Genomic DNA, 21,736 nt, shown 5'->3' with positions numbered 1-21,736 from the left:
CCACTTAGCCCAAATGAGCCAAAAGGAGTTTCCTCATCTGCAAAATGGAGGTCTACCTCCAGGGTTGTCACAGGTGATACTCAGGTAACCAAGCACAGTGAATTGTACAAGGAGGGAGAATGGGAAATAATGATGGATCCTGCAAGCACGTGTTGAGTGATGCCCGTGCGCAGGGCACGGAGCCGGATGCGTCACCCCGGCAATAAGCACTACTGTTTACACCTCTTTTACAGATGGAGCCAAGCGTCAGGGAGGAGGACTTGCCCGAGCTCCTCCAGCAAGCTGGGGGGCAGGCTCATCACTCAGCACGTGAGTGCCTTGGGTGCTCAGAGAAGAGTGGCGGGGCGGGGGCGGAGATGGCAGGAAAGCTGGAAAGAGGAGGGCTTTGGAAAGGAGACGGGAGTGTGTTAAGGAGCACAGGAGTGTCTCCTTGTGCCACGGGACCAGCACGCCTAAGCCAGGGGCATCTTAAAAACCAACACACGAAGCATTCCTGGTCTCATGCGTACTTCACCTCTTTCCTCTGCAACCCTACTTACCCGTAACTTATGGGAAGTCTTAGCACAGTAGACACTTTCCATTCCATCCTATGAATGAGAAGGTAGGGATGCTAGGCCCAAAGTCACACAGGCAGTGGGGTGGGGTGGCATGAGCTGGTAAACAATGGACCCGTACTCATCCTACAAAACCCCACTTGAAAAGCCCTCCCCTGATGCCCAGAACCCCTTGTGCACATGTCTGATTCCACCTCCTCACACTGGCTTCTGGGCTTGGTCTTCTATCTCAAGCTCTACTAGGCCGTGAGCTCCCAGGTGCCTCTTTGGACGTAGTATAATTGAACAGAGGTAGAAAGAGTGACAGAAATGTGGACCCAGGGAATCCTCCTGGCCTTTCGCCTTCAGAATCAAATAGACCTTGTCCTGACATTGATGGTGCTTCTTGGAGAAAATGTGAGATGGACGTGCTATTAAACGTGTTTGGGGAGGGGGGAGGAAGCTCCAGAGACAGGGGCAGACACTGAGGTGGGCAGCTCATGGTCAGTGCCGATACCACAAAGTCTGGGTACAGGGTGGCTCTTCAGACAACCCCCTTTCACATCATGGGACACTTCCAGTCCTCAAAGCATTTCTCATCCACGCAGAGGGGATTCTGTCATTAACTTGCTTTACAGAAGGAGAAACAGGTGCAGAGGGTTTGGTGCCCTTGCCCAAGCTTTGCCCAGCTGGGATCTGAGCTAGAGCGTGTCTATCTGCTCTTACTTCCTGGGCCATGCTACCTTTCTGCTCCCCAAATCTCATGTGCATATAATGAGAGTAGCCATCCCCACCGGGTTCTTATCATGACTGCGTGGACTCAGGTACAGTGACCAAAAGGGGCTGCGAGTCAGGCTGCTGATTCTGTGACCCCGGCAAGTCATTGTGCTGCTTCGTGCCTCAGTTTCCCTGTCTGTATAGCACTTCACTCATGGATTGTGTGGGGATTCCACGGGGTGATACCTGGAAAGTGGTCAAGACAGAGAACCCACAAGTGTCGCTGCGGCTGACATGCACTCGTTCGGCCTCTGTACACCTCGCCTAGCGGGAGGGGACAGGCTGTACAGGCCAAGCTCCTGCCGGCCATCTTTGCCCCTTCCCTTCCATGAAGCATCCCTGAAGGCCAAATGTAGCCCATGTCTCAGGCTCCGAGGACTGAAGGAGCAACCCCTCCCCCACTCCCCATTATATCCCCCCATCCCCCTCTGCGGGGGGGCGGGGCCTGCACCGCAGGGGGCTGTCCCTCAGCCAGCACCAATCAAATATGGTAAAGAGCCTGCAGCAGGCTGGGTGTATTTGCTTAATTCTCCTCTACCCGGGGCCTGGCCCCCACCTGGGTGCCTCTGATTTCATTAGCATTCTGCTCCGGCCCCCCACCGCTGGCCCCCAACCAGACCCACCAATCCCCCTACTTAAAAAATCAGGATGGTGGAGTTTTTTCAGAGAGGAGGGGAGGGGGCCCAGGGTGGAGGAGGGGCAGCTGGATGTGAAGACAAATTCCAAGTCTCCTGATGAGCAGAGACCGCTTTCTGAGCCGGCCCTGCCATCGAGGGAGCCAAAGGGAGGGAGGCGCTGTCTCAGACGCCCCCCAGCACTTGCACGGCCCCAGCAGTGAGCACTTCCTTACGGTTCGCACCGTTAGTGCCTCATCCCCTTCACCCTAGTCCTGACCCAGAGAAGGGCCAACACGCTGGACTGGAGTCTAGATCCCAGACTTAGGATCCACCGCCCCTCCCCTGGGCTCAGCTGGGTCCCCTACCCCACCACAAATGTCCCACCAGCCGCACTCTGTCATTTCTGTCTTTGCACGTGCTGTTCCCTCTGGCTGGAATACTTTTCCCACCTTGTCACGAAGCCCAACCTACTCTTCACCTCTCCCCTTAGGCAACACACCCTGTAGGAACTCTCCCCTCACAGCCCCAGCAAGGCTCAGGGGCTCATCTGCCTCCCCAGCTGCTGCACTATCATGAACTAAACTCACTTGGCCCGCACCAGCCTGTTTCCCTCCATCCCTCTCCAGGGTTCTCTGTGTTGACAGTGGTGCCCGGCACTGGATGAATGAATGACTGACTCACAGCCCAGCTCAGTTTAGCCTTTAGGCCCCTAATGCCTAAGGCCCAGGAGCTTTTCAAAGGCTGACCTTTGGGACACCTGAAGTGCAATTTCTTATTGCCTCCAAACTACGAGCAGAAGGGTAATGACATGTTGACCGCACATGATGGCACGTCAACTGGACACCGAAAGTCCTCCACGCTCTCGGCTGTGGATAAAGTGTATTAGCCATGGAGTGCTTGACGGAATGGGAGAGGGACACTGCTACTTAATGGGGGGCAGCAAGACTTTCAGTGGATACTACATGTGAAGCAAATAAAGCAGGGCTAGCCCTGTTTAGGGAACTCTTCCTTATAAATGTGAGCTCTGCTGTGTCCAGAAGCAGCGTTCGGAAGCAACCTCCCTCCATTTCTGGTCCAACGGATTCGAGTGAAGCACCGCCCCCCCCAACACACAGTCCACTTCTGGCCAATCAGCACGGAGCTTCTCTGCGGCCGCTGTGATTGGTTCAGAGGTGGGCAGGGACCCGATGTGGTACGGCAAGATTCCGGTAGAGAGACTAGGGCTGCTCGATTGTTTAAGCCCTGGATCGAGTGGTGCCTGAAGTCCCAGCCTGGATGTTTCAGTTTCGCACACATTATCTTAGTTCTGCTTAAGCCAGTTGGGGCCGGTTTTCTATGCGTCGTAGGTAACAAGCCCGACTAGAACACTGCCCAAGCCCCACGTATACACGGACCCTGGCAGAACTAGAGTACTGTGCCTCCCACTGGGGAATCCCTACCCCCAAGTTTGCGGAGAATACAGCACCAGAGGGATGTGTATAATCTCTCCTCTGCTCCCAGCCTCGCCCCTGCCACTTGGGCTGGTCGTGGGTCCCTCTCCCAAATGATTTGGGATGAAGGTCTTTGCAGCCTGTTCAGAGGGGCTCCCATTAGCCACAGCATTGTGCCGTGGGGACAGTTAGGATGGAAGGGCTCTGGGGTCTGATCCCACCTCTGCCAGGTGCTGACGGCTGTGCAGCCTTAGGAGGGTGACTCCTGTCTCTGAGCCCCAGAGGCCCTGTGCTTCTCAACTTGGAATTCACCAGTACTGCAATTATCAGTTAATTGCCTGTCTCCTGTTACTCGGAAGCTCCTAAGGGGTGATGGGTGGATGTCTGCCCAGTGCCCCCACATAGTATGAGCTCAGGAAATACATGTGGAGTGGAGGAGCCTCTGTTTCTCACCCGTAAGATGTATTTTTTTTTTTTTTGGTCCCACCACGTGGCATGCAGGATCTTAGTTCCCCGACCAGGGATCAAACCTGTGCCCCCTTGCAGGGGAAGCGGGGAGTCTTAATCACTGGACTGCCAGGGAAGTCCCCAAAATGGACATTTTGGTAGCCTTTTGTAAAGATGAGGGGCTAGCATGTACACCCTGGGATTAGTGGGGGCCTCTTCAGTGAAATGATGTGTTACTGCTATGAAGGGGGTCCCGGCAAGGGCTCCCTGTGGACAGTGTCTTCAACCAAAGAAGTGACAATAAAGGTGGCACAGAAGGCACTGGGACAGCTGGGGGAGCGGGGGGGGGGGGAGGGAGGCAATGGTCTGAGGTCTCCACGACAGAGCTGGAAGCCCCTCCCCTGGGCTGTTCCTGACCCTGCTCTAGTGACAGAGGCTTCTCTTTGTCTGCTGTGCCCAAGACCGGGTAGCGCTGAAGACACCCGAGCAGTCCTCCAGGATGGATACAGCTGCTGCTGAGAGAGGGGTGGAGACACTGTCTGCACCCCTCCCCTCCATCTCACCCTGAACATGCCAACAGACAACGGGAGCAAACAAGCCCCACTCACACTGCCCGCCCCAGGGTGGGGCTGGGGGTGGAGGCAGCAGGAGAGCTGTTGCCTTAATATGGAGCTAGTGTGGGTCGGGACAGTTCCCATCCTCATGCTGGGGAGACGACGGACCCTGGGGACCAGCAGCTGCCAGAGGTGTGCCTGGGTCCTCGGCCTGCCCTCTCGCAGGGACCCACCTGTGAGTTGCTAATAATAGCAATGGCAGTAATGATAACAGCAGCAGCTGGCCCTGTGCCACTACTATGTGAAAGTACTGCTGCCTATCTGCACCCTCACAGTTCACTCGCCATTATCCCCACTTTACAGATGAAGAAACTGAGGCTCAGAAGGGGGAAGCCCCTGGCCCCAGGGAGCCAGCTGGGGTCGGTCGGACTCGCTGGCCTCACTCTGGCCCCCCTCTCCCTGGGGCCCTTGGGAGCATTAGTGGGCCACTGGACTCCCACCCTTGGCTACTGACTCCCTGGAGCTGCTGCCCTTCTTCCAGGACCCATGGGAAGGTGGGGAGAGGAAAATCTGCAGTGCAGAGGGCAGCCCCACTCTCCCAACCTCTGCTGTTCTGGTTTTAAGAAAGCAGCGAACATTTGCCACCATCCCCACGGAGCCCAAGAAGCTGCCTCGGAGCTCTCCAGAGCCCCGACGTTCTTCTGTGCAGGCTGAGATCTGGCCCGTGGGTGCCAAAGGGGACACACCCTGCCCCTGGCCTCCTTGGAATGGGGCTCACCCAGCTTGCCTCCCTCCTCTCTGATCAGGGCTCCATCCCACGCTGTCTGCCCTGTCCGCAGACCCACTATTCACTGAGATTTCCATCTGGTTTTGTTTTTACGGGGTGGAGGAAGGGGAGGGTTTAGGGAGAATCTGAGAGCTGGCACCCAATGGAGGTTAACCCGATACACTCGCTTCTTTTCTTGGCGCCCCAAGTTCTGTCAATTTCCCCCTGCCATCCGCCTCCACAAATCCCAGGGCTGTTTGATTATCCTGTAACCTGCTTCTGATGGACACCTGGGACATCAGAGTCCTGGGCTGTGAAAGGAACCAGCATCGAGACCAGCTTTCCTACGAGTGCAAACACCGTGTCTAAACCAGCTTTGCTCAAGCCAGAGATCAGTTGAGTGCAAGCGTGCGTGCGTGTGCGTGTGTGTGTGCGTGTGTGTGTGTGTGCATGTTCTAGACATGTGATGAGAACCCATCTGCCTGAGGGAGCATATCTGAATATCTCAGCCTTCTTCCCCAAGCCATCTTATCCACAGACCTTCTAGAAGTTGCAATTAATCTCTAATTTGAATTTTTAACCTCAAACGCCACATTATAAAAATAGCTGTGTTGTGTTTTATAGACGGTATTTGTCATGAAATTATACATGGTTATAATTTATGCCGTGGAAAATAAAGCAAGATGCTCATGCCACACGGGAGCAGGGGTCAGTTCCAGCCAGGCTGGGGCTGCAGCAAACTCACCATCCTTCCGCAGAGGGCACCCTCGGTCACCAGGCAGGGCTGGGCAGGGGCAGAGGGGTCTTGGTCCTGTGTGTGTGTTGGATAACTTGTCTCCTTTCTGGAAAGCATAGTTAGGAACCAGCAAAGGCCACTGGGGTCAGCTTCTGGGGCCAAGAACTCTTCCTAATCTCAGCTCCTCTTCCTGTGGGACCATGGGAAACCTTTCCCTCCTCGGTTTTTCCATCTGTGAAAGGGGCTCGACAGCCCTAAACTGTGCATCTGCCTCCTCCTCCCAAGTGTCAGGCAGAGCGAAAGAGAAAACAGATTGGTGTTTACTGTGCACCTACCTGAGGCCAGGTGGGCCTAGAGCTGAGCCCTACCTGCTTGACTTTATCAACTCTTCTGAACAACCCAGGCCTCAGGTAATAGCGATGTGCCCATTTTGCAGATGAGAAATTCGAGGCTCAGAGAAACAAGACACTTTCTCAAGATCATCCAGGAAGCGGGGGTGTGGATGGAGCTGGAATCTCACAGCTAAGCTGGGTCCCCACCGGCAGCACATCCTGCCCCTGAGAAGGCGGGGGACCCACTGGGACTCTGGAACCAGCTCTCCACTTCTATGCCTGTGTCACCATCAAGCTGCATGGGAAAAATGGGGGCCGTCCCTGTCCCAGGGTCCTGGCCTGCCTGCCTGGGTCAAGGAGCAGCTCTGGTTTCTGTCCAGCAACCCTGTGCCCCGCGTTATCACCTCTCTCACCCATCCCTTTCTAAACAAATCCGGAGAGGCTGGGCGAGGTCAGAGTGAGCACAGCCAGGGGCTCCGGGCCAGCAGGGGTGGGGAACACGCCAAAAACAAGGGCCTAAGGCCTGGAGCCCCCGTGTCCTCCATACATAGCCCACCTTTCTGGGCCTCAGCTTCCTCATCTGGAAAATGGGGCCATAAGACTGCCTACCTCCTAGAGTATCTGGAATTAATGAGACGATTTACACAGAGGGTTGAGCACGTAGTAGGTGCACAATAAATGGTCCTGACTGTTGGGATCTCGGGGATGGTGACAGTGATGAAGATGAACACACTCCGATGCCACTCAGCACAGCCCGGTCACCCAGCCCTCGACTCAGCCACAAGCACCCCAAACTCCCTCCACTCCCCCTGGGAGGCAGGATTTGCCGTCAGACAGCCAGGGCGACCTTCTTCATCTTGCTAATAGGTCTGCTAAGGAAACTGCCGTGTCAGAGTCGTTGTGCACCTACGGCGCAAAGCCCTAGTGTTGGGTCCATGTCTTGGGTAGAGCCATCCCACAGACGGATCTGCGAGCCCAGGTTGGGCATGGGGACCCGCCCTGCGTCGGGCTCTGCACGGCTCCTGGACCCACCCCTCTCTGACTTGGGATGTCAGATCTCACAGCAGCTGGGCCGGAGCAGACAGTTCGGGCTTTTGATCTGCTCCTTTGGAGTTGGGGCACCCGGGAGGCTCTGAGCAGCCAGGACACAAGAGCTGTTCCCAAGTCAGCCATTCCCTTCCCACGGGACACAGCACACCCACTCAGCAAGAGCGCTACCGGGGAGGGCCTGGGTGCTCTGGACACTCCAAATGCCCACAGGCGCACAGAAAGCATTCCCACCCCGCCTAACACAAAAATTGCAAATCTTTCTTTTTTTTTTTTTTGCGGTACACGGGCCTCTCACTGTTGTGGCCTCTCCCGTTGCGGGGCACAGGCTCCAGATGCGCAGGCTCAGCGGCCATGGCTCACGGGCCCAGCCACTCCGCGGCACGTGGGATCTTCCCAGACCGGGGCATGAACCCATGTCCCCTGCATCGGCAGGCGGACTCTCAACCACTGCGCCACCAGGGAAGCCCCAAAATTGCAAATCTTGAAGTAGGCCTTGCTCGTTGGTCTTCTCCACCGGGCTCCCTCCCACCCCCTCTGCTCCTGGAACAGCCAATCTCCTCACCTCTGCATCTGCTGTTCCCTCCACCTGGAGCATCCTTCCCAACCTCTTCTTCTGGCTAACTTCACTCAGCCCTTTGGGTCCCTTCTGAAAATCCACTTCCTCCAGGAAGCCTCCCCTGAACCTCCAGGCCAGGTAGGGGGCCCCATTATCCGTTCCTACCTCCTTCATAGTAGGGAGACCACACCCCCTTATTTCCTGACGGGACCCCAGGATCCAGCCCTCGGTCTGGTACGGAGTAGATGCTCAACAAATATTTGTGGAAAGAAGGATGGAGGGAAGCCTTCCCCATTTCCCCCCCTTGGAGCTCTGATCTGCCCCCACCTTGAATCCGCTGCAACAGCAATAATTTTCTTCAAATAACGATCCCACTTTCAGCCGCTTTAGATCTTTGCCTTTTCTTTTTTCCTTCCCAGTGAAACCAGAGTAGTTCGTTTTTACTTCTTGTCTCCAGCAATTTCCCACTTCGAGCCCTGACACTCTCCTCGCCTCGGGGTGAGGTGGCAGGGCAGCCAGCTCTGCAGGAGAGGCTGGCCTTCCAATAAGAACATGATGTCTCTTGGAAATACGAGATTCCCAAAGGCTGGGGTCCCTCCCCAGCCCCAGCCCCCCAGTCACAGCACAGCCCAGAGCCCTCCCGCCTGGGTCAGCTATGGGTCAGGCTCTGCACAGTGGCGTCCCTGGAAAAGTGGCACCTTGCTCAGGCACTGTGGAGGTTTGGGGTGAGAACCAAGGAGACGGGTGGCACAGTCTCTCCTTGGCAGGGCCTGGGATGCTTCCAGCAAGAGGACACTGCGGCTGCTTGGCCATCTGGGAGCCCAGCGCTGTACCTGGGCTCTGGGGATCATAGCGTATTTCCTGGGTGACCTTGGGCAAGTCACTTTGCCTTTCTGAGACTCAGTTTCCTCATCCGTAAGATGGGGATAATACTGCACCTGCCTCAAAAGGCTGCTGGGAGGACTCAGCGTGAGGCTGCTTGTGAAACACTGAGCTCGGGGCCAGACAGAGGTGAAGAGCTGGGCGTCGGGGAGCTGCCTCCGTGCTCTGCTCCCTGGTTAGGGACCACGTCTTGCCTGTCCACTGATGCCTCAAACAGCACGCATGTGCACCAAATGAACGAATGAATGAATGGGTGAATGAATGAATGGACGAGTGAACGGGTGAATGAATGAATGGAACCAAGTAGCAAGGCATCTCTTGGAGGGGCACAGGGGGGCATGGTGTTTCACATACAGTCTCTTGGGGGAGGGGAAAGGCCTGTTTTCTCTAGCTTCTTCATGAGGGAAACAGGGAACAAAGGGCCAATTTGTCTTTTCTCCCACTTCTGGGATGTTTTCCTGGATTTTCCTCCCTAGTCTGGGATGCAGTCCTTCCTCCTCCCGGTTTGAGCTGTGGGGACGGTGCTTTAGATCCTGGGGAGGCATCCAGTCCCTTGCCACACAGGGAGGATGTCACATCTGGATGCCCCTGTGGCTTCCTAGCCCACGGGGTTCGTGGCGGGAGTGCTGGGGCGGGGGCGCCTGGCCTCAGTGTTTTTTGGCTGCATTGGGTCTTCGTTGCTGCGCGCTGGCTTTCTCTAGTTGCGGCAAGCCAGGGCTACTCTTCGTTGCTGGTGTGCGGGCTTCTCATTGCGGTGGCTTCTCTTGTTGCGGAGCACGGGCTCTAGGTGTGCGGGCTCAGGAGTTGTGGCTCGCGGGCTCAGTAGCTGTGGCTTGTGGGCTCTAGAGCACAGGCTCAGTAGTTGCGGCGCACGGGCCTAGTTGCTCCGCGGCATGTGGGATCCTCCCAGACCACGGATCAAACCCGTGTCCCCTGCATTGGCAGGGGGACTCCTAACCACTGCGCCACCAGGGAAGTCCCTCCCCTAAATTCTTAAAACCACCCTGCAAGGAGGCACGATTCTTCTCCTCATATGACAAACGAGGTGCTCAGAAAAAAGAAGACATTTGCCAAGGTCACACGACTGGTCAAGGCCCCCCCCGTCGAGTGGACGGCTGTGATGCCCTGTCCAGGGCACTGTCTCCATGCAAACAGACCCTCGAATTACTGGTTCTCATCCGCAAGAAGAGAGGGCTGAAGACTGAGCTGGAGGAAGATGGAGAGGTGGAGAAGGAGGCCCCCAGGTCCACAGGGTGCCAGGGGGAGGTGCGGGAGAGAAGGGGAGGGGTGCCAGGCTCTCCCGAGGGTCCTCACCGTCTCGGGTGGGGACAGCCAGAACCTGAACCCCGGGCGGCCCGGCTGCCCACTGGCTGGACCGGCTGCCCGCGGCACCATCTTGAGAGCATTAGGGGCTGCTGTTCACAGATGTTTTCTGTTACGTGTTATTTGTTAGTCTAATGAAAGGAGGTGCACGGGCTTTCAAGACCTCGGCATTCTGCAGGGGCTTTATATGGGAGGCCGGCGCAGAGCTCTGGCGGCGAAAGGAGGCCGCGAGGCCCCTGCCAGGCGCGCCTGGCGGCTCCGGCTTTGATTCCGAGGTTTGCAGCCATCCGCGTGGTAATTCCAGCTCTGGTTAAATGTCATTTTTAATAACGCCATCTCTGGTGTGTAAACGGCTGCGCCCGGGGCAACAGGGGCGGCCCGGAGCGGGAGGCCACTGGTCGGGGAGGACAGGCAGGGAGACGGGATCGGGGACTGTGGACAAAACCTGGGGCAAGGTGGCCGCCCTCCTGGGGCTGTGGATGTCCTACCCCAGGGGACCACTGCTAGGGGAGCCTTCAGGGTTGTGAGAGGCAGGGTGATTGGAGAGGAGGAAAGAGTAGGAGGCGGGCAGGACAATGGGAGGGGACTTTTCCAGTGATGAGTGACAGAGACCCCCAGCTCAGCAGGGAGGCTTCCGACCACCCCACCTCACCCTGTCACCCTGGCAGCTAGAGGGAGTCAGGATGCTTGAGAGAGAGAGAGACAGATCTTCCCCCGCGGCAATGCCAGCTCTTTGGGTGGCCTTGGGCTGGTACCCAGTAGGTGCCCATGAGTGCTGGCAGATCATCAACAGTGACTGTGCTCTCCTAGACCCAGCAGCGCGGCTTCCAGCGTAGTCAGGTCTCTGGGGACGCTGCTCTGGGGAACAGCACCCTCCCCCCACATACTGGACCCTTCCAGGTGCTTCCAAATGATGCCCGGCTTCCCTGGCAGCTCCACCTGGCCTCTCCATCCTCCCAGAAGAGGATCATTTTCCACTCAGGCAAACTGAGGAAGACGACAGAGGGGCAGCGTTAGCCCTGGAAGGAGCCTCTGAGAGCACGGCAGTGCTCACCTTTTAATGCACATAAAAATCGCTTGGGGCCCTGCTAAATGCAGAGGTCCAGGCCCAGGCTCCAGAGGGTGTCATTCCATGGGCTGGGTCCTGGGAACATGCATTTAACCAGCTCCCAGGGTGATTCGAATGCAGTGATTCCTGGGACCACTGTTTGTTGACAAACAGATGGTCCGACCCCCTCAGATGGGGACGCTAAGGCCAGGGTCAGGGCGTGTCCCGAGCTGCAGGGCTGGGCAAGCCCCAGTGTCCTAACTCCTTGTCCAGGGCCCTAGTGCCTCCTGGGCAGCGGCGTCACAGGAGGTGACACATCTTCCCTTGTCAGTTCTTAAGCACAGAGGCGTTTGCTCAGCTCTGGGAGGAAAAGCCTCTGTAGCAGCTTCCAGGTCTTGCAGCCCCTGGGCCTCCTGATCTCACTGCCCCCCACCCCAGGACCTTCTCCAAAGACCACACTCCCCCCAGCAGCCCCCGTCCACCTCTCGGGCCACCAGGTCCCAGCTTCGGCTTCTCTATAACTCGTCACCCCAGCGTCCTTCTAAGGTCTCCACTGCCCCCCAAACCAGAAGGTCCCGGCTGCCCCTCCCACACACAGGAAAGCAGAAGGGATCACAAAGAACGACCGAAAGTAATGTCTTCCAGAGCCTGCTTCATTTTTAGGACGCAATAAAAGATATCATTAGCCGTAAAGGGCCCCATGTGGACAGCATCCTGTCATCACGGTGGCCCCTTGGAGCCGGGCTGGGAGCAAGCAGCTTCCCAGATGTGGAAGGGACACAGGGCGAGGGGGCCTGACTGGGGGGCAGCGCGAGCATCAGGGTCAGTGAGGTAGCGACCTTCATTCCCAGGACATCTGGAGACGCCCCGAATCCCAGGGAGGCACGGCCTCTTTCTGGCAGCCGCTCTGCTCCCTCCGGGCGGGGAGGGCGGGGAGTGCCCTGCCACATGCCTCCGGCCCCTGGGGGCTGCCCGGCACCCTGTCTCCCTGTGTCGGCTCAGCATGGGCGTTTGCCAAGATAACTTTCCCCAACTCTGTCTAAACAGGAAGCTCCCACGGCGCTTTCCTACTCACCACCTCGCAAAAGGCACTTAACCCTTGGCCCATCCCGGCGCGGTCAGGCTGCTGCTCATCTATCCACCAGCGGCCTGAGGCCATTAACAGCCTGGACCTGATCATCTGGGCCAGGCTGGAGCCCTCAGGCCGGGGTGTGAGGGTAGGTGTGTGTGTGAGTGAGCAGCGCAGGATCGTGTGTATTGGTGGGGGGGGGGATGGGGGGATGGGGGGATGGGGTGGGCTGTGCATGTCTCCATGTCTGTGAGCCTGGGAAAGCCAGTCCACCATGTGGTTCCCAAATGCCAGCCCATGACAGCGTTTTCACCGACCTACCGCAAAATGAGAAAAACAGGGGTGATTCGCAAGCTTTTTGTTAAGCTAAGTTAAGTCCGTTTTGAGGAACATTCTTTACTCCGAGATGAAGATGCTGAAAGGTTCTTTTGGGCTTCCCTGGTGGCACAGTGGTTAAGAATCCGCATGCCAATGCAGGGGACACGGGTTCGAGCCCTGGTCCAGGAAGATCCCACATGCCTTGCAGCAAGTAAGCCCGTGCACCACAACTACTGAGCACGCGTGCCACAACTACTGAAGCCTGCACGCCTAGACCCCGTGCTCCACAACTAGAGAAGCCCCGCTTGCTGCAACTAGAGAAAGCCCGCGCACAGCAACGAAGATCCAATGCAGCCAAAAATAATACCTAAATTAAATAAACAAATGTATTGTTAAAAAAAGATGAAAGGAAAAAAAAGAGGCTGAAAGGTTCTTTCTTGGATAAACGGATAGGGGCAACAAGATGGTAGTTGTCGTGAGTAAATGGCTTTTCTTGGCACCTTTTAAAACTGCCCACTCTAGGCCAGTTCTTCGAAGTGCCTGGAAATTTTCACTGGGGCTTGAAATCTGAAAGTCTGGGCAGGTGGTTGCAGGTCAAGTCCTGACACATAATTGGTGCTCAGAAAATGACTGCTGAATGAGTGAGTGAATAAATGAATGAATATGGAAGCTAGGGGTGGACTGGGAAAGGGGGCCTGTCCTGTGGCTGCTCCTCAGAGTCAGGGACCCTCCGCAGCTCTCCCGTGTCCAGGAGGCCATTCTGGACGTTTCTAGGCAGGGGCGGGTAGAAGACCTCCACTTATTCTCACTCCTTCCCAAACCTCCCAAGCCAGACAGTCCCCATGCTGCCAGGCCTGACCCGTCTCCCATACACCTGTGACCCAGGCCAGGCTGCTGAGGACGTGGCTGCCTTGGCTGCCTCACGGCCCCCTGAATGCAGCCCACACCAGCCTGGGAGTGGGCATCCCTGGCCAGACCACCCAGCACTCTGGGGGCTCCGGGGATGGCTTCAGCCAGCAGTAGAGAGCGGGGGCTTCGGGACAGGCCTGGGCTGGAAGCCCGTATTCATTCGTGTGAACTTAGCAACTGCTCAGCTTCTCTGAGCCTCACCTTCCCTCTCCATAGGATGGGGATAATAGGGCTTCCCTGGTGGCGCAGTAGTTGAGAGTCCACCTGCCGATGCAGGGGACACGGGTTCGTGCCCCGGTCCGGGAGGATCCCACATGCCGCGGAGCGGCTGGGCCCGTGAGCCATGGCCGCTGAGCCTGCGCATCCGGAGCCTGTGCTCCACAACGGGAGAGGCCACAACAGTGAGAGGCCCGCGTACCGCAAAAGAAAAAAAAAAAGATGGGGATAATAAAAGGACCCACTTCCACGTTTGGTGTGAAGACAATGTGGTGTAAGGGGTATGGGGCCCCGGCCAGCAAAGAGGAAGCAACTGGTCACTCTCACCACGTCCCATCAAGGGCTCATCCCTTCAACTCCACTCCCATGGCCTCTAACCCCAGGGCAGTACCCTGGTCGGGTTCCAACACTGATGCCCCATTTGGAGGCTGTGTTCAGGGGCGCACTGGCTCCCCCTTAAATCACTCCCAAGGTTCTCTTCCGCTTGGGGTTAGCCACTGCCCTTTGGGTCTGGCAAACCAGGAAGGCCTCCCAAGTTTTGCCTTGTGCAGGTTGACCTCGCATCCCTGCCCAGGACAAGCCACTGAAAACCCTTCCTTCCTGTCTCTATCCACTTAGAAACCTAACACGGCACTGAGTCCATCCCAATAGCCCCACTCTGTGCCAGCCCTCAAGGCCTCCCTGCCCCCGTTAGATCCCCAAACAAACCTTAGCTTGCGTCTCCCCAGCAACTAGATGGGGCTGCCCCTCTCCCATTTCTCCAGCCCAGATGCTGAGCTCTGCAGGAGACAGAAGTTTGGACTTGCAATCCAAAAACAAATCCCACCTCTCCGGTCGCAGGTGGGAGACCTTAGGCAGGTTGATTTGCCTCTCTGGGCCTCCCCACAATAGGAATGGCAATCACTCGCCCTGCCTGACTCACAGGGCTGCTGTGAGCATCTCCATGAGCTGTAATGGAGGCCCTTTATTTAGCACCTACTATGTGCCAAGCATGGTCTCCCACAGCCACTGAGGGTCCACCCTGTAAGGGACATTGCTGTCCAGCATTCCCATTTCACAGACGGCAACACTGAGCCTCAGGGTACTTTCTAGGCCTCAAGGGTGGCGTGCCAGCAGGCATTATCACTTCTGCTCCAAAGTCACTTTTCTGGAGTCTTCTGGAAGGGAACAGTGACAGCTCCTGCCCTGTTGAGCTCCTGCTCACAGGGAAGGGCCCTCATGGGGGTGCCAGCTGGTCTGAGGCCCCTGTGCCAGGCCCCCAAGCGCCACCTAGATGATCTATAGAGGAGCAAGGCCACCCTGCAACCACAGACAATGAACGAAATGGCAAGAGCGCTCCCTCAGACAAAAAGCCAGAGATGTAGACCGTTGCCCCCACTCCCACCAGCTACCCTGGTAAACCCAGCCGTGCTCAGACTGAACCCCCTGGGCTCTCAGCTTCTAGGCCTGGTTCCTCAGCTCTCACCACTCCCGTCTCCCTGCTCCTGGGCATGTGCTGTGGGATGCCCTCACCTGTCTGGGGATCCAGGCCCAGCCAGGACCCAGTCCTCAGAGACTCCACCTTCCTGGGGAGACGGGCCCATCACGGGGCAATTTCTCAGCCCGAATGACATCATGATGAGAGACAGGAGCAGCCCCACAGACATCTGTGTGCCACCTCCCATTGTTCAGGTGGGGAACTGAGGCCCGGAGAAGGGATGTGACAGGCCCGAGGTCACACACGGAGATGGCAGCAAAAGCCAGGACCCGATCCTGGGTGTCCTGACCCCCCCATCCAAGGCTCATTCACAGCAGATGGCTCTGTCCCCCCTCGCCACCCCTCCCCCAAGGAAATGGATAGAGGGAAAGGAGGGGAGGGGAGAAGGGAGGAGGGAAGGAAAGCAGGCTTATCTTTAAAAGGCCTGGTTCTGAAGAAACCCTTTTGTCTTCATCCCTCACCAGCCCTGCTCCTGTTTCACAGGCCAGCCCCCTCCGTCTCCTTCCTCCAAGGCCCCAGAGGCTGCGGCTGCCACCTTTCAGAGCCAGTTAGAAGGAGGTCAGTTAAAAAGTCAGATATGGGGGACTTCCCTGGTGGTCCAGTGTTTGAGAATCTGCCTTCCAATGCAGGGGATACAGGTTCAATCCCTGGTGGGGGGCCTAAGATCCTACATGACACGGGGCAACTAAGCCCGTGCACCGCAACTACTGAGCCGCGCGCTCTGGAGCCCGCGTACCACAACTAGAGAGAAGCCTGCACGCTGCAACGAAAGACCCCGCATGCTGCAACAAAGATCTCGTGTGCAGCAGGTAAGACCTGACACAGCCAAATAAATAAACAATATATATATATATATTTTTTTTAAAGTCAGATACGGAAAATAGTATGCCAGTTCTCAAAAAATTCAACGTAGAATTACCACGCGATCCAGCAATTCCACTCCTGTGTATATGCCCCAAAGAACTGAAAGCAGGGACTTGAAGAGATATTTGCACACCCATGCCCCGAGCAGTATTACCCACAACCACCAAATGGCAGAAGCAAGCCAAGGGTCCACCGACAGAGGAACGGGTAAACAAAATGTGGGATAGACTCAACACAGTAGAATATTACTCAACCTTAAAAAGGAAGGAAATTCTAACACCTTCTATGACATGGACGAATCTTGAGAACATTATGCTACGTGAAGTAAGCCAGACACAGAAGGATAAGTACTGTGTGATTCCACATATATGAGGTCCCTAGAGGAGTCAAATTCATAGAGACAGACAATAGAACGGTGATTGCCAAGGGCTGGGGGAGGGAAAACAGGGAGTTAGGGTTTAATGGGGGCAAAGTTTCAGTTGGGGAAGATGAAAAAATTTTGGAGATGGATGGCAGGGACGGTCATATAATGATGTGAATGTACTTAACACCACTGAACTGTACACTTACAAAATGGTTAAAATGGTAAATCATATGTTAGGGGTATTTGACCACAAGAAAAATCCAAAAATTGAAGGCCGTTCGGCCCGTCTCTCAAACTCAGTGGTCCCTTCAGGCCCCCCACTCAGACACTCAGTCCTGCCTTCCACCACTGGCAAGGGGGAGGTAGAGGTCCCCACCCAAACCAGGCTCATCCTTGGCCTCCTGTCACCCATCAACAGGTGTGGCTCAGGGACCAGCTCCGCGAGGGGAGCGCAAACCCCCTGGCCGGGGTCCCAGCCCACCCCGGCTCAGCCTGTGCCCCCAGGCTCCAGGCGCCCCACTGTCCTGAATCTCCGGGAAGTGGACCCACTTGGTCCTGGCATTTTCTGTAACACGTCCCAGCCCCACCCAGGCCAGGCAGCCTCCCCAGGCTGGGGGCCTCACCCCTGCCTGGCTCCAGGGGTTTCGTTTATTTTCAGTGTGTCCACATCCCTGTTTCGGCCCTGCCCACAGGAGGGAATGCTTTAAAGAAAATCTCAGTTATTAATGCGGTTTCTTTTGTTGTAAGTCAGTGCAGAGGCAGCAAATGAGAGTTTATTTTCCTAACGTGCTTGGCATAGCTCAGTGCCCCGGCCCAGACCTCAGCGTTTGATTTGGGAGGAACCCGAGACCCCGATTTGCTCTGAGTCACCGGCGAAGCCACAGCCTTCCCGGTCAGTTCCAGGGGGAGCCTCGTCCTGGGGAATCATTGGCAAAAATAGGCTACATCTACTGATGACTTGGTGAAAACAAAAGATGGAAAAATATATTCAAAAAACTTTGAGACTGCTAACCTGGCACGTTGAAAAGATATCAATTTTCCAACTCATCAGTTTCCCCATTAACCTTCATTTTTCTAATAAGGCGTACCCCGTCTCTGTTTGGTGTCAGTCGCTTTCTTTGGACCTGGAAGCAGCTCCAGAAGCCACAGGAAAAGCCACTTCTGAGTATGTCCAAATCTTCACTGAGGGGCCAGGGTTCCCTGTGGGTCCAGGACTGGAGGACGAAGCCACAGCCCAGGACCCAAGCCTGCCAGCCTGGGGTCCAGAGTCCCAGTATCCCGAGGTTTGGTTTGTAAAGGGGTCCAGTGATGCAGGCTGGGATCACCAGGATGCGGGGATGAAAGGTCCCCTCTCCCCCAGCTTTGGAGACTTCAGGACTTGGGAGTCCAGCGGCAGTGGTGGGGGGACCTGCTTGAGGGAGGAAGGAAGGAAGGAAGGAAGGAAGGAAGGAAGAAGAGTGGGACACAGGCCTCTCCTCCATCCACTTTCTGTCTGCAGTCCGAGACCCGGCGAGCAAGCCAAGGGATTCTCCCAGGCACGGGGGCTGCCTCAGAGTGCCCCCACCCCTGCCCCCCACCGCCTGGCAGCGGGCACCCCTGGAATGAGCCCAGTTGGCCTTGGGGAGCTGCTTGACTCGACATAAAACATTTGGATTTCATGGCCTAGTGATTTGTTTTCAGTCTGAGGAATGAGTATAGGGTTACCTCCTTTTAATTTTGCCAAGTAAGGACATTAAAATAAAACAATCTCCAGCTATTATCCCTATTTCATAAAATAAGGGTGTTTTAACACCAAAAATGAGTAGGAAAGATATAATCCCAAACAAGAGACTCCTTTAAGCTGGATATTAGAGCTTCAGGAACTCTCCATGTTGTCCACGTTGCTTTCCATTTGCAGAGGCCTGGAGCAAATCGCCCAAAGGGCTGAGGGCCAGAAGCTTGGGGGTGGGGGCGTCCCTTGAGCCCGGCCCCAACTCTGCCTGCGGCCCCTTGTCCCTCACAGATGAGAAAGGCGATCCCCACCTCTGGAAGCAGACCAACTGAGGGCATCAGGGGCCCCCAACCCCATCCCACCTGATGCCACACCCAGGGTGTCCTCTGTCCCCGGTACCTGGGAATTCCCTGTGTGCAGAAGCCCCTCCTCAGAGAAAGGGCTCCTGGGCTCTCAGTGAGGGTGGCCTGACCCCAGGGGGCTGCTGCAGAGGCCTGCTGCCCACCCAGCTGTCTGGGGGCTGCCAGTGGCCCTGTCCAGGTACTTGTGACCCCAGCTGTTCTGGGGCTCCCCAGGAGAACCCGCCATTCAGACCCCTTTTATGCTGTGTCCAGGAGAAGCAAGACCTCCCCCCAGTCCGTCCCCACGGCCAGGCGCTAGGACCGGAGCGGGCATCCACCCCAGCCGGCACTTGAGTACAAAACGCCCTGCCTCCTTCCTTCTCTCCCCAACCCTCAGGGCCCCCCATTCATCAGGGCAAAACCAAAGACCTCTCCTCTGCCCTGTGGGGAGGCCAGCTCAGAGCCAGCAGAGACCCGAGGTGCTCACACGACCCAGGCTGGCTGGCCCCGCCCCCTCACCAGAGGGCACCCCACTTTACCCTTGGCCCAAACCAGACACCTTCCTTTCACTTTTCCACTAGGGAAACCCCAACTCCCAGAAGTGGGTCTACCCACTTCCTGATCACCTGGGCGGGTGAACAGATGCCAGCCTGTGGCTGGCGGGAGGCGGATGCCACTGGGAAACACGGCACCAGCGGGGCGCTCTCTGAGGTGCACTATGAAAGGCAGGTGTGTGTCAGGTGTCCCTCACGACCGCACAGGCTCCCGGACAAGGTTTCCAATGAGGATGCCGTCACCTCCGTTTTCCCTGCACCTCCTCTCATCTGAAAAGCGGGGCACGCAGCCATCCAGAGCTCCCCTGAGACCCAGGGGCTGGTGCGGGAAGTGGGGGGCGGGGTCCCTGGGGACAGGTGGGAAGGCTGCTGGAATCAGGTGGGTGGCTCTTAGGGGCCCAGAGCCTCCAGCAGGGCAGACTGCTCCCCAGAGCTAGGGGAGCAAGCCGGCAGTGGTCTCCGACGACCCCACCTCCTTTTCAGGGCTTGGGTGAGCTATGGGGACTCCCGTCCTCCCCTCCCTCCAGGAAACTCTCCATCTTCTCCTGCCCTAGCCACACCCCCCTTCCTACCAAGGGCTCAGGGCCCAGCAATCCTCTGCGACTTTTTGAAAAAAGCCACTTGGGTGGGTTGTTTGTTTTTAAAGCCCTTTCCTGATGACCTTTAACCTCGGCAGGGGAAGAGAGGCCTAGCTAGCTCTTCAGGGCTGGGCCATTCCCCCTAGGGAGCTGCTAGTGGGGCAAACTGGAGGTAGAGGGGGGGCAGGCACCGGTACCCCAGCCAGGAAGTCCATCTTACAAAAGCCTAGTAGTCGCTGGATTGGTATGCTGGAGCTAGAGAAGGGGGCAGAGTTTGAAACTCAGCTGTGCGAGCAGGTCACTTTGCCCCTCGGAAGCCTCGGTTTCCCCAGCAGTAATCGCACCCGCGTCTCAGGCTCTTTGGGAGTGGGGCCTCCAGGGCTGCCTCCGGGGTAGGACACACGGCACACAGCTCCCCGTGCTTCCAGCGACTGGAGGTGGCTCTGGCCAAAAGGCAGTGCCCTCTGCCAGTCGAGAGCTCCCGTCCCGCAGCCCGCCCCATCGCGACTACAGCCTCAACGAGGGCTGCGGCGGCGGCGGCGGGCCAACCCATCACTCGGGCTGCAGTGCCCGGCGCCCGCACCCCCGGAGGTCCTGCCGCGGCGCCTCCTTCCCAGGCTGGGGTACGGCTGAGCCAGCGCCCCGCATCCGTCGCCTGCCCCGTGCTTACCCCTTTGGACCCACGAACCTCTGGCCTCGCACCCCTCCAGCCCCCGCACCCCCGTATTTCAGTTCCCACGGCCCTCGGCAGCCCCGCCCGAACCGCCGGCCCGGCCCCGCGCACTCACCGTCCTGCGGCGCCGCTTCGCTGCCGCTGCTGCCCCCGGACGGCTCGCGCGCCGCGCCCTCCCGCGCCTCTGCCCTGGCCGCGGGGCGCGGCGCTAGCCGCCCGGCCGCCGCCACCTCCTCCAGGTCCAGGAGGTGGCTGACGGTGAAGTTCTTGCGCGCCTGGGCGCAGTCGCCGGGCCCCAGCGCTGGCGGCGGCGGCGGCGGCGGCCCCGGGCCCAGCGCCGGCTTGTCCGGGGCGAAGGCGGCGCCGGCCGCGCTGTCCATGCCCGCGGGCCGCCCCGGGGTCGCCGGCGGCGGTGGCGGGCGCGGGTCCGAGGCGGGGGTGGCAGGCGCGGGTCGGAGCGAGCGCGCCCCGGCCGCCCCGCGCTCGGCCCCGCTCCCGGCCGCCTCCTGGCTCCGCGGCCGCCGCGGCCCGCCCGGCGCTGACGTCGGGGGAAACCAACTTTCTTCCCTCCCCTTCTCTGCCGCCTCGCTCGCTCCCAAGTTGCTCAAACGGGAGCTCCTCCGGCCACACGCCCCTTCTTGAAGCAGACCTCGCCCCCTGCCTCCCTCCTCCTCGCCTCGCCCGCCCCCATCGCTCCGGCTGCGGGGAGGGAGGGGGTCCCGCCTGAGCCAGGCTGGAGGCTGGCGGCGGGGAGGGGGAGAACAAGGGGTGTCCTCCTTTCACCCTCCCCACCCACATTTTGAGGAATGGGAAAGTTCAGTGTTTGGGTGTGTGTGTCTTTTTTTTTTTTTTTTTAATCCCCCAACAAGTGTCTGGGGAGGTGATAGCGGAGGGATTAGCAGCCCCGCTTCCATTTACAAATTCCTCCGCAGAGGAGGGGGCAGCGACTCTGAGACAGTTGCCAGCGAAGGTCTGGAACTCCCGACTCCATTCTCACCCCCCATGCACCCCAACGCCGTCCCTGATTTAACGGAGGAGAGTCCTGGGTCCGCCTTGTTCGCTCCGCCTGGCCCCAGGTGCTCTCCCCCAGATAGCAGCACATCCTCAAGCTTCTGGGGTGTATGCATTCCCCCCACCAACACATACACCTCGGACCCCGGCTCCAGAATGCCCCAGGCCCTCCCCAAGGAAAACCAAACCGGGAGGAAAGAGTTTCCCCCCAGAATTCCTAGTTTACACCCAGAGGGTAGATAGACAGCCAGACTGACAGCCAGACTGACAGATGGGTGACAGGGAAAGAGAGAGGACAGCCTGAGTCTTTGCTCTTGTTTTTGTTTTGCAAGGAAAGCACAGAAAAGATGCCCCCGGTGGTGAAGCTGAGACTGTAAGCCCTCCAGATGCTACAGTTCTTTCCCCAGGAAGGCTGCTTGGAGGCCTGGCCCTCTGAAGTCCCTGCCACCATTGTAGAGCCATAATGTTATAGCAACAAAGATAAGCCCACAGGGAGAAGGCCTTCAGAATCTCCTTTCCCCGCTCACGCACAGCAAACCCACCCTGCACACACCCCCTGAAAACCTGCAGACCAGCAGCCCAGGTTCTACATGAGTGAGA

At 57.6% G+C, this 21,736-nt stretch overlaps 1 protein-coding gene across 1 annotated transcript in view; it reads right to left on the bottom strand.

The window, feature by feature from the left end:
- PRRX2 (paired related homeobox 2) overlaps nucleotides 1-20,721 on the bottom strand; it is a 46,707-nt gene extending 25,986 nt beyond the window's left edge. Inside the window, exon 1 of the mRNA XM_004269107.3 lies at nucleotides 20,241-20,721. Within this exon, the coding sequence (XP_004269155.1) occupies nucleotides 20,241-20,505 (265 nt within the window). The 5' untranslated portion in view covers nucleotides 20,506-20,721. The remainder of the gene's footprint in view (nucleotides 1-20,240) is intronic.
- Between the last annotated feature and the right edge of the window lie 1,015 nt (nucleotides 20,722-21,736).

Source organism: Orcinus orca, chromosome 6 (genome assembly GCF_937001465.1).
Source record: "Orcinus orca chromosome 6, mOrcOrc1.1, whole genome shotgun sequence".
NCBI classification, from domain to species: Eukaryota; Metazoa; Chordata; class Mammalia; order Artiodactyla; family Delphinidae; genus Orcinus; species Orcinus orca.
The sequence above is the reverse complement of the archived record's forward strand: the minus strand, read 5'-3'. Positions and strand labels throughout refer to the sequence as shown.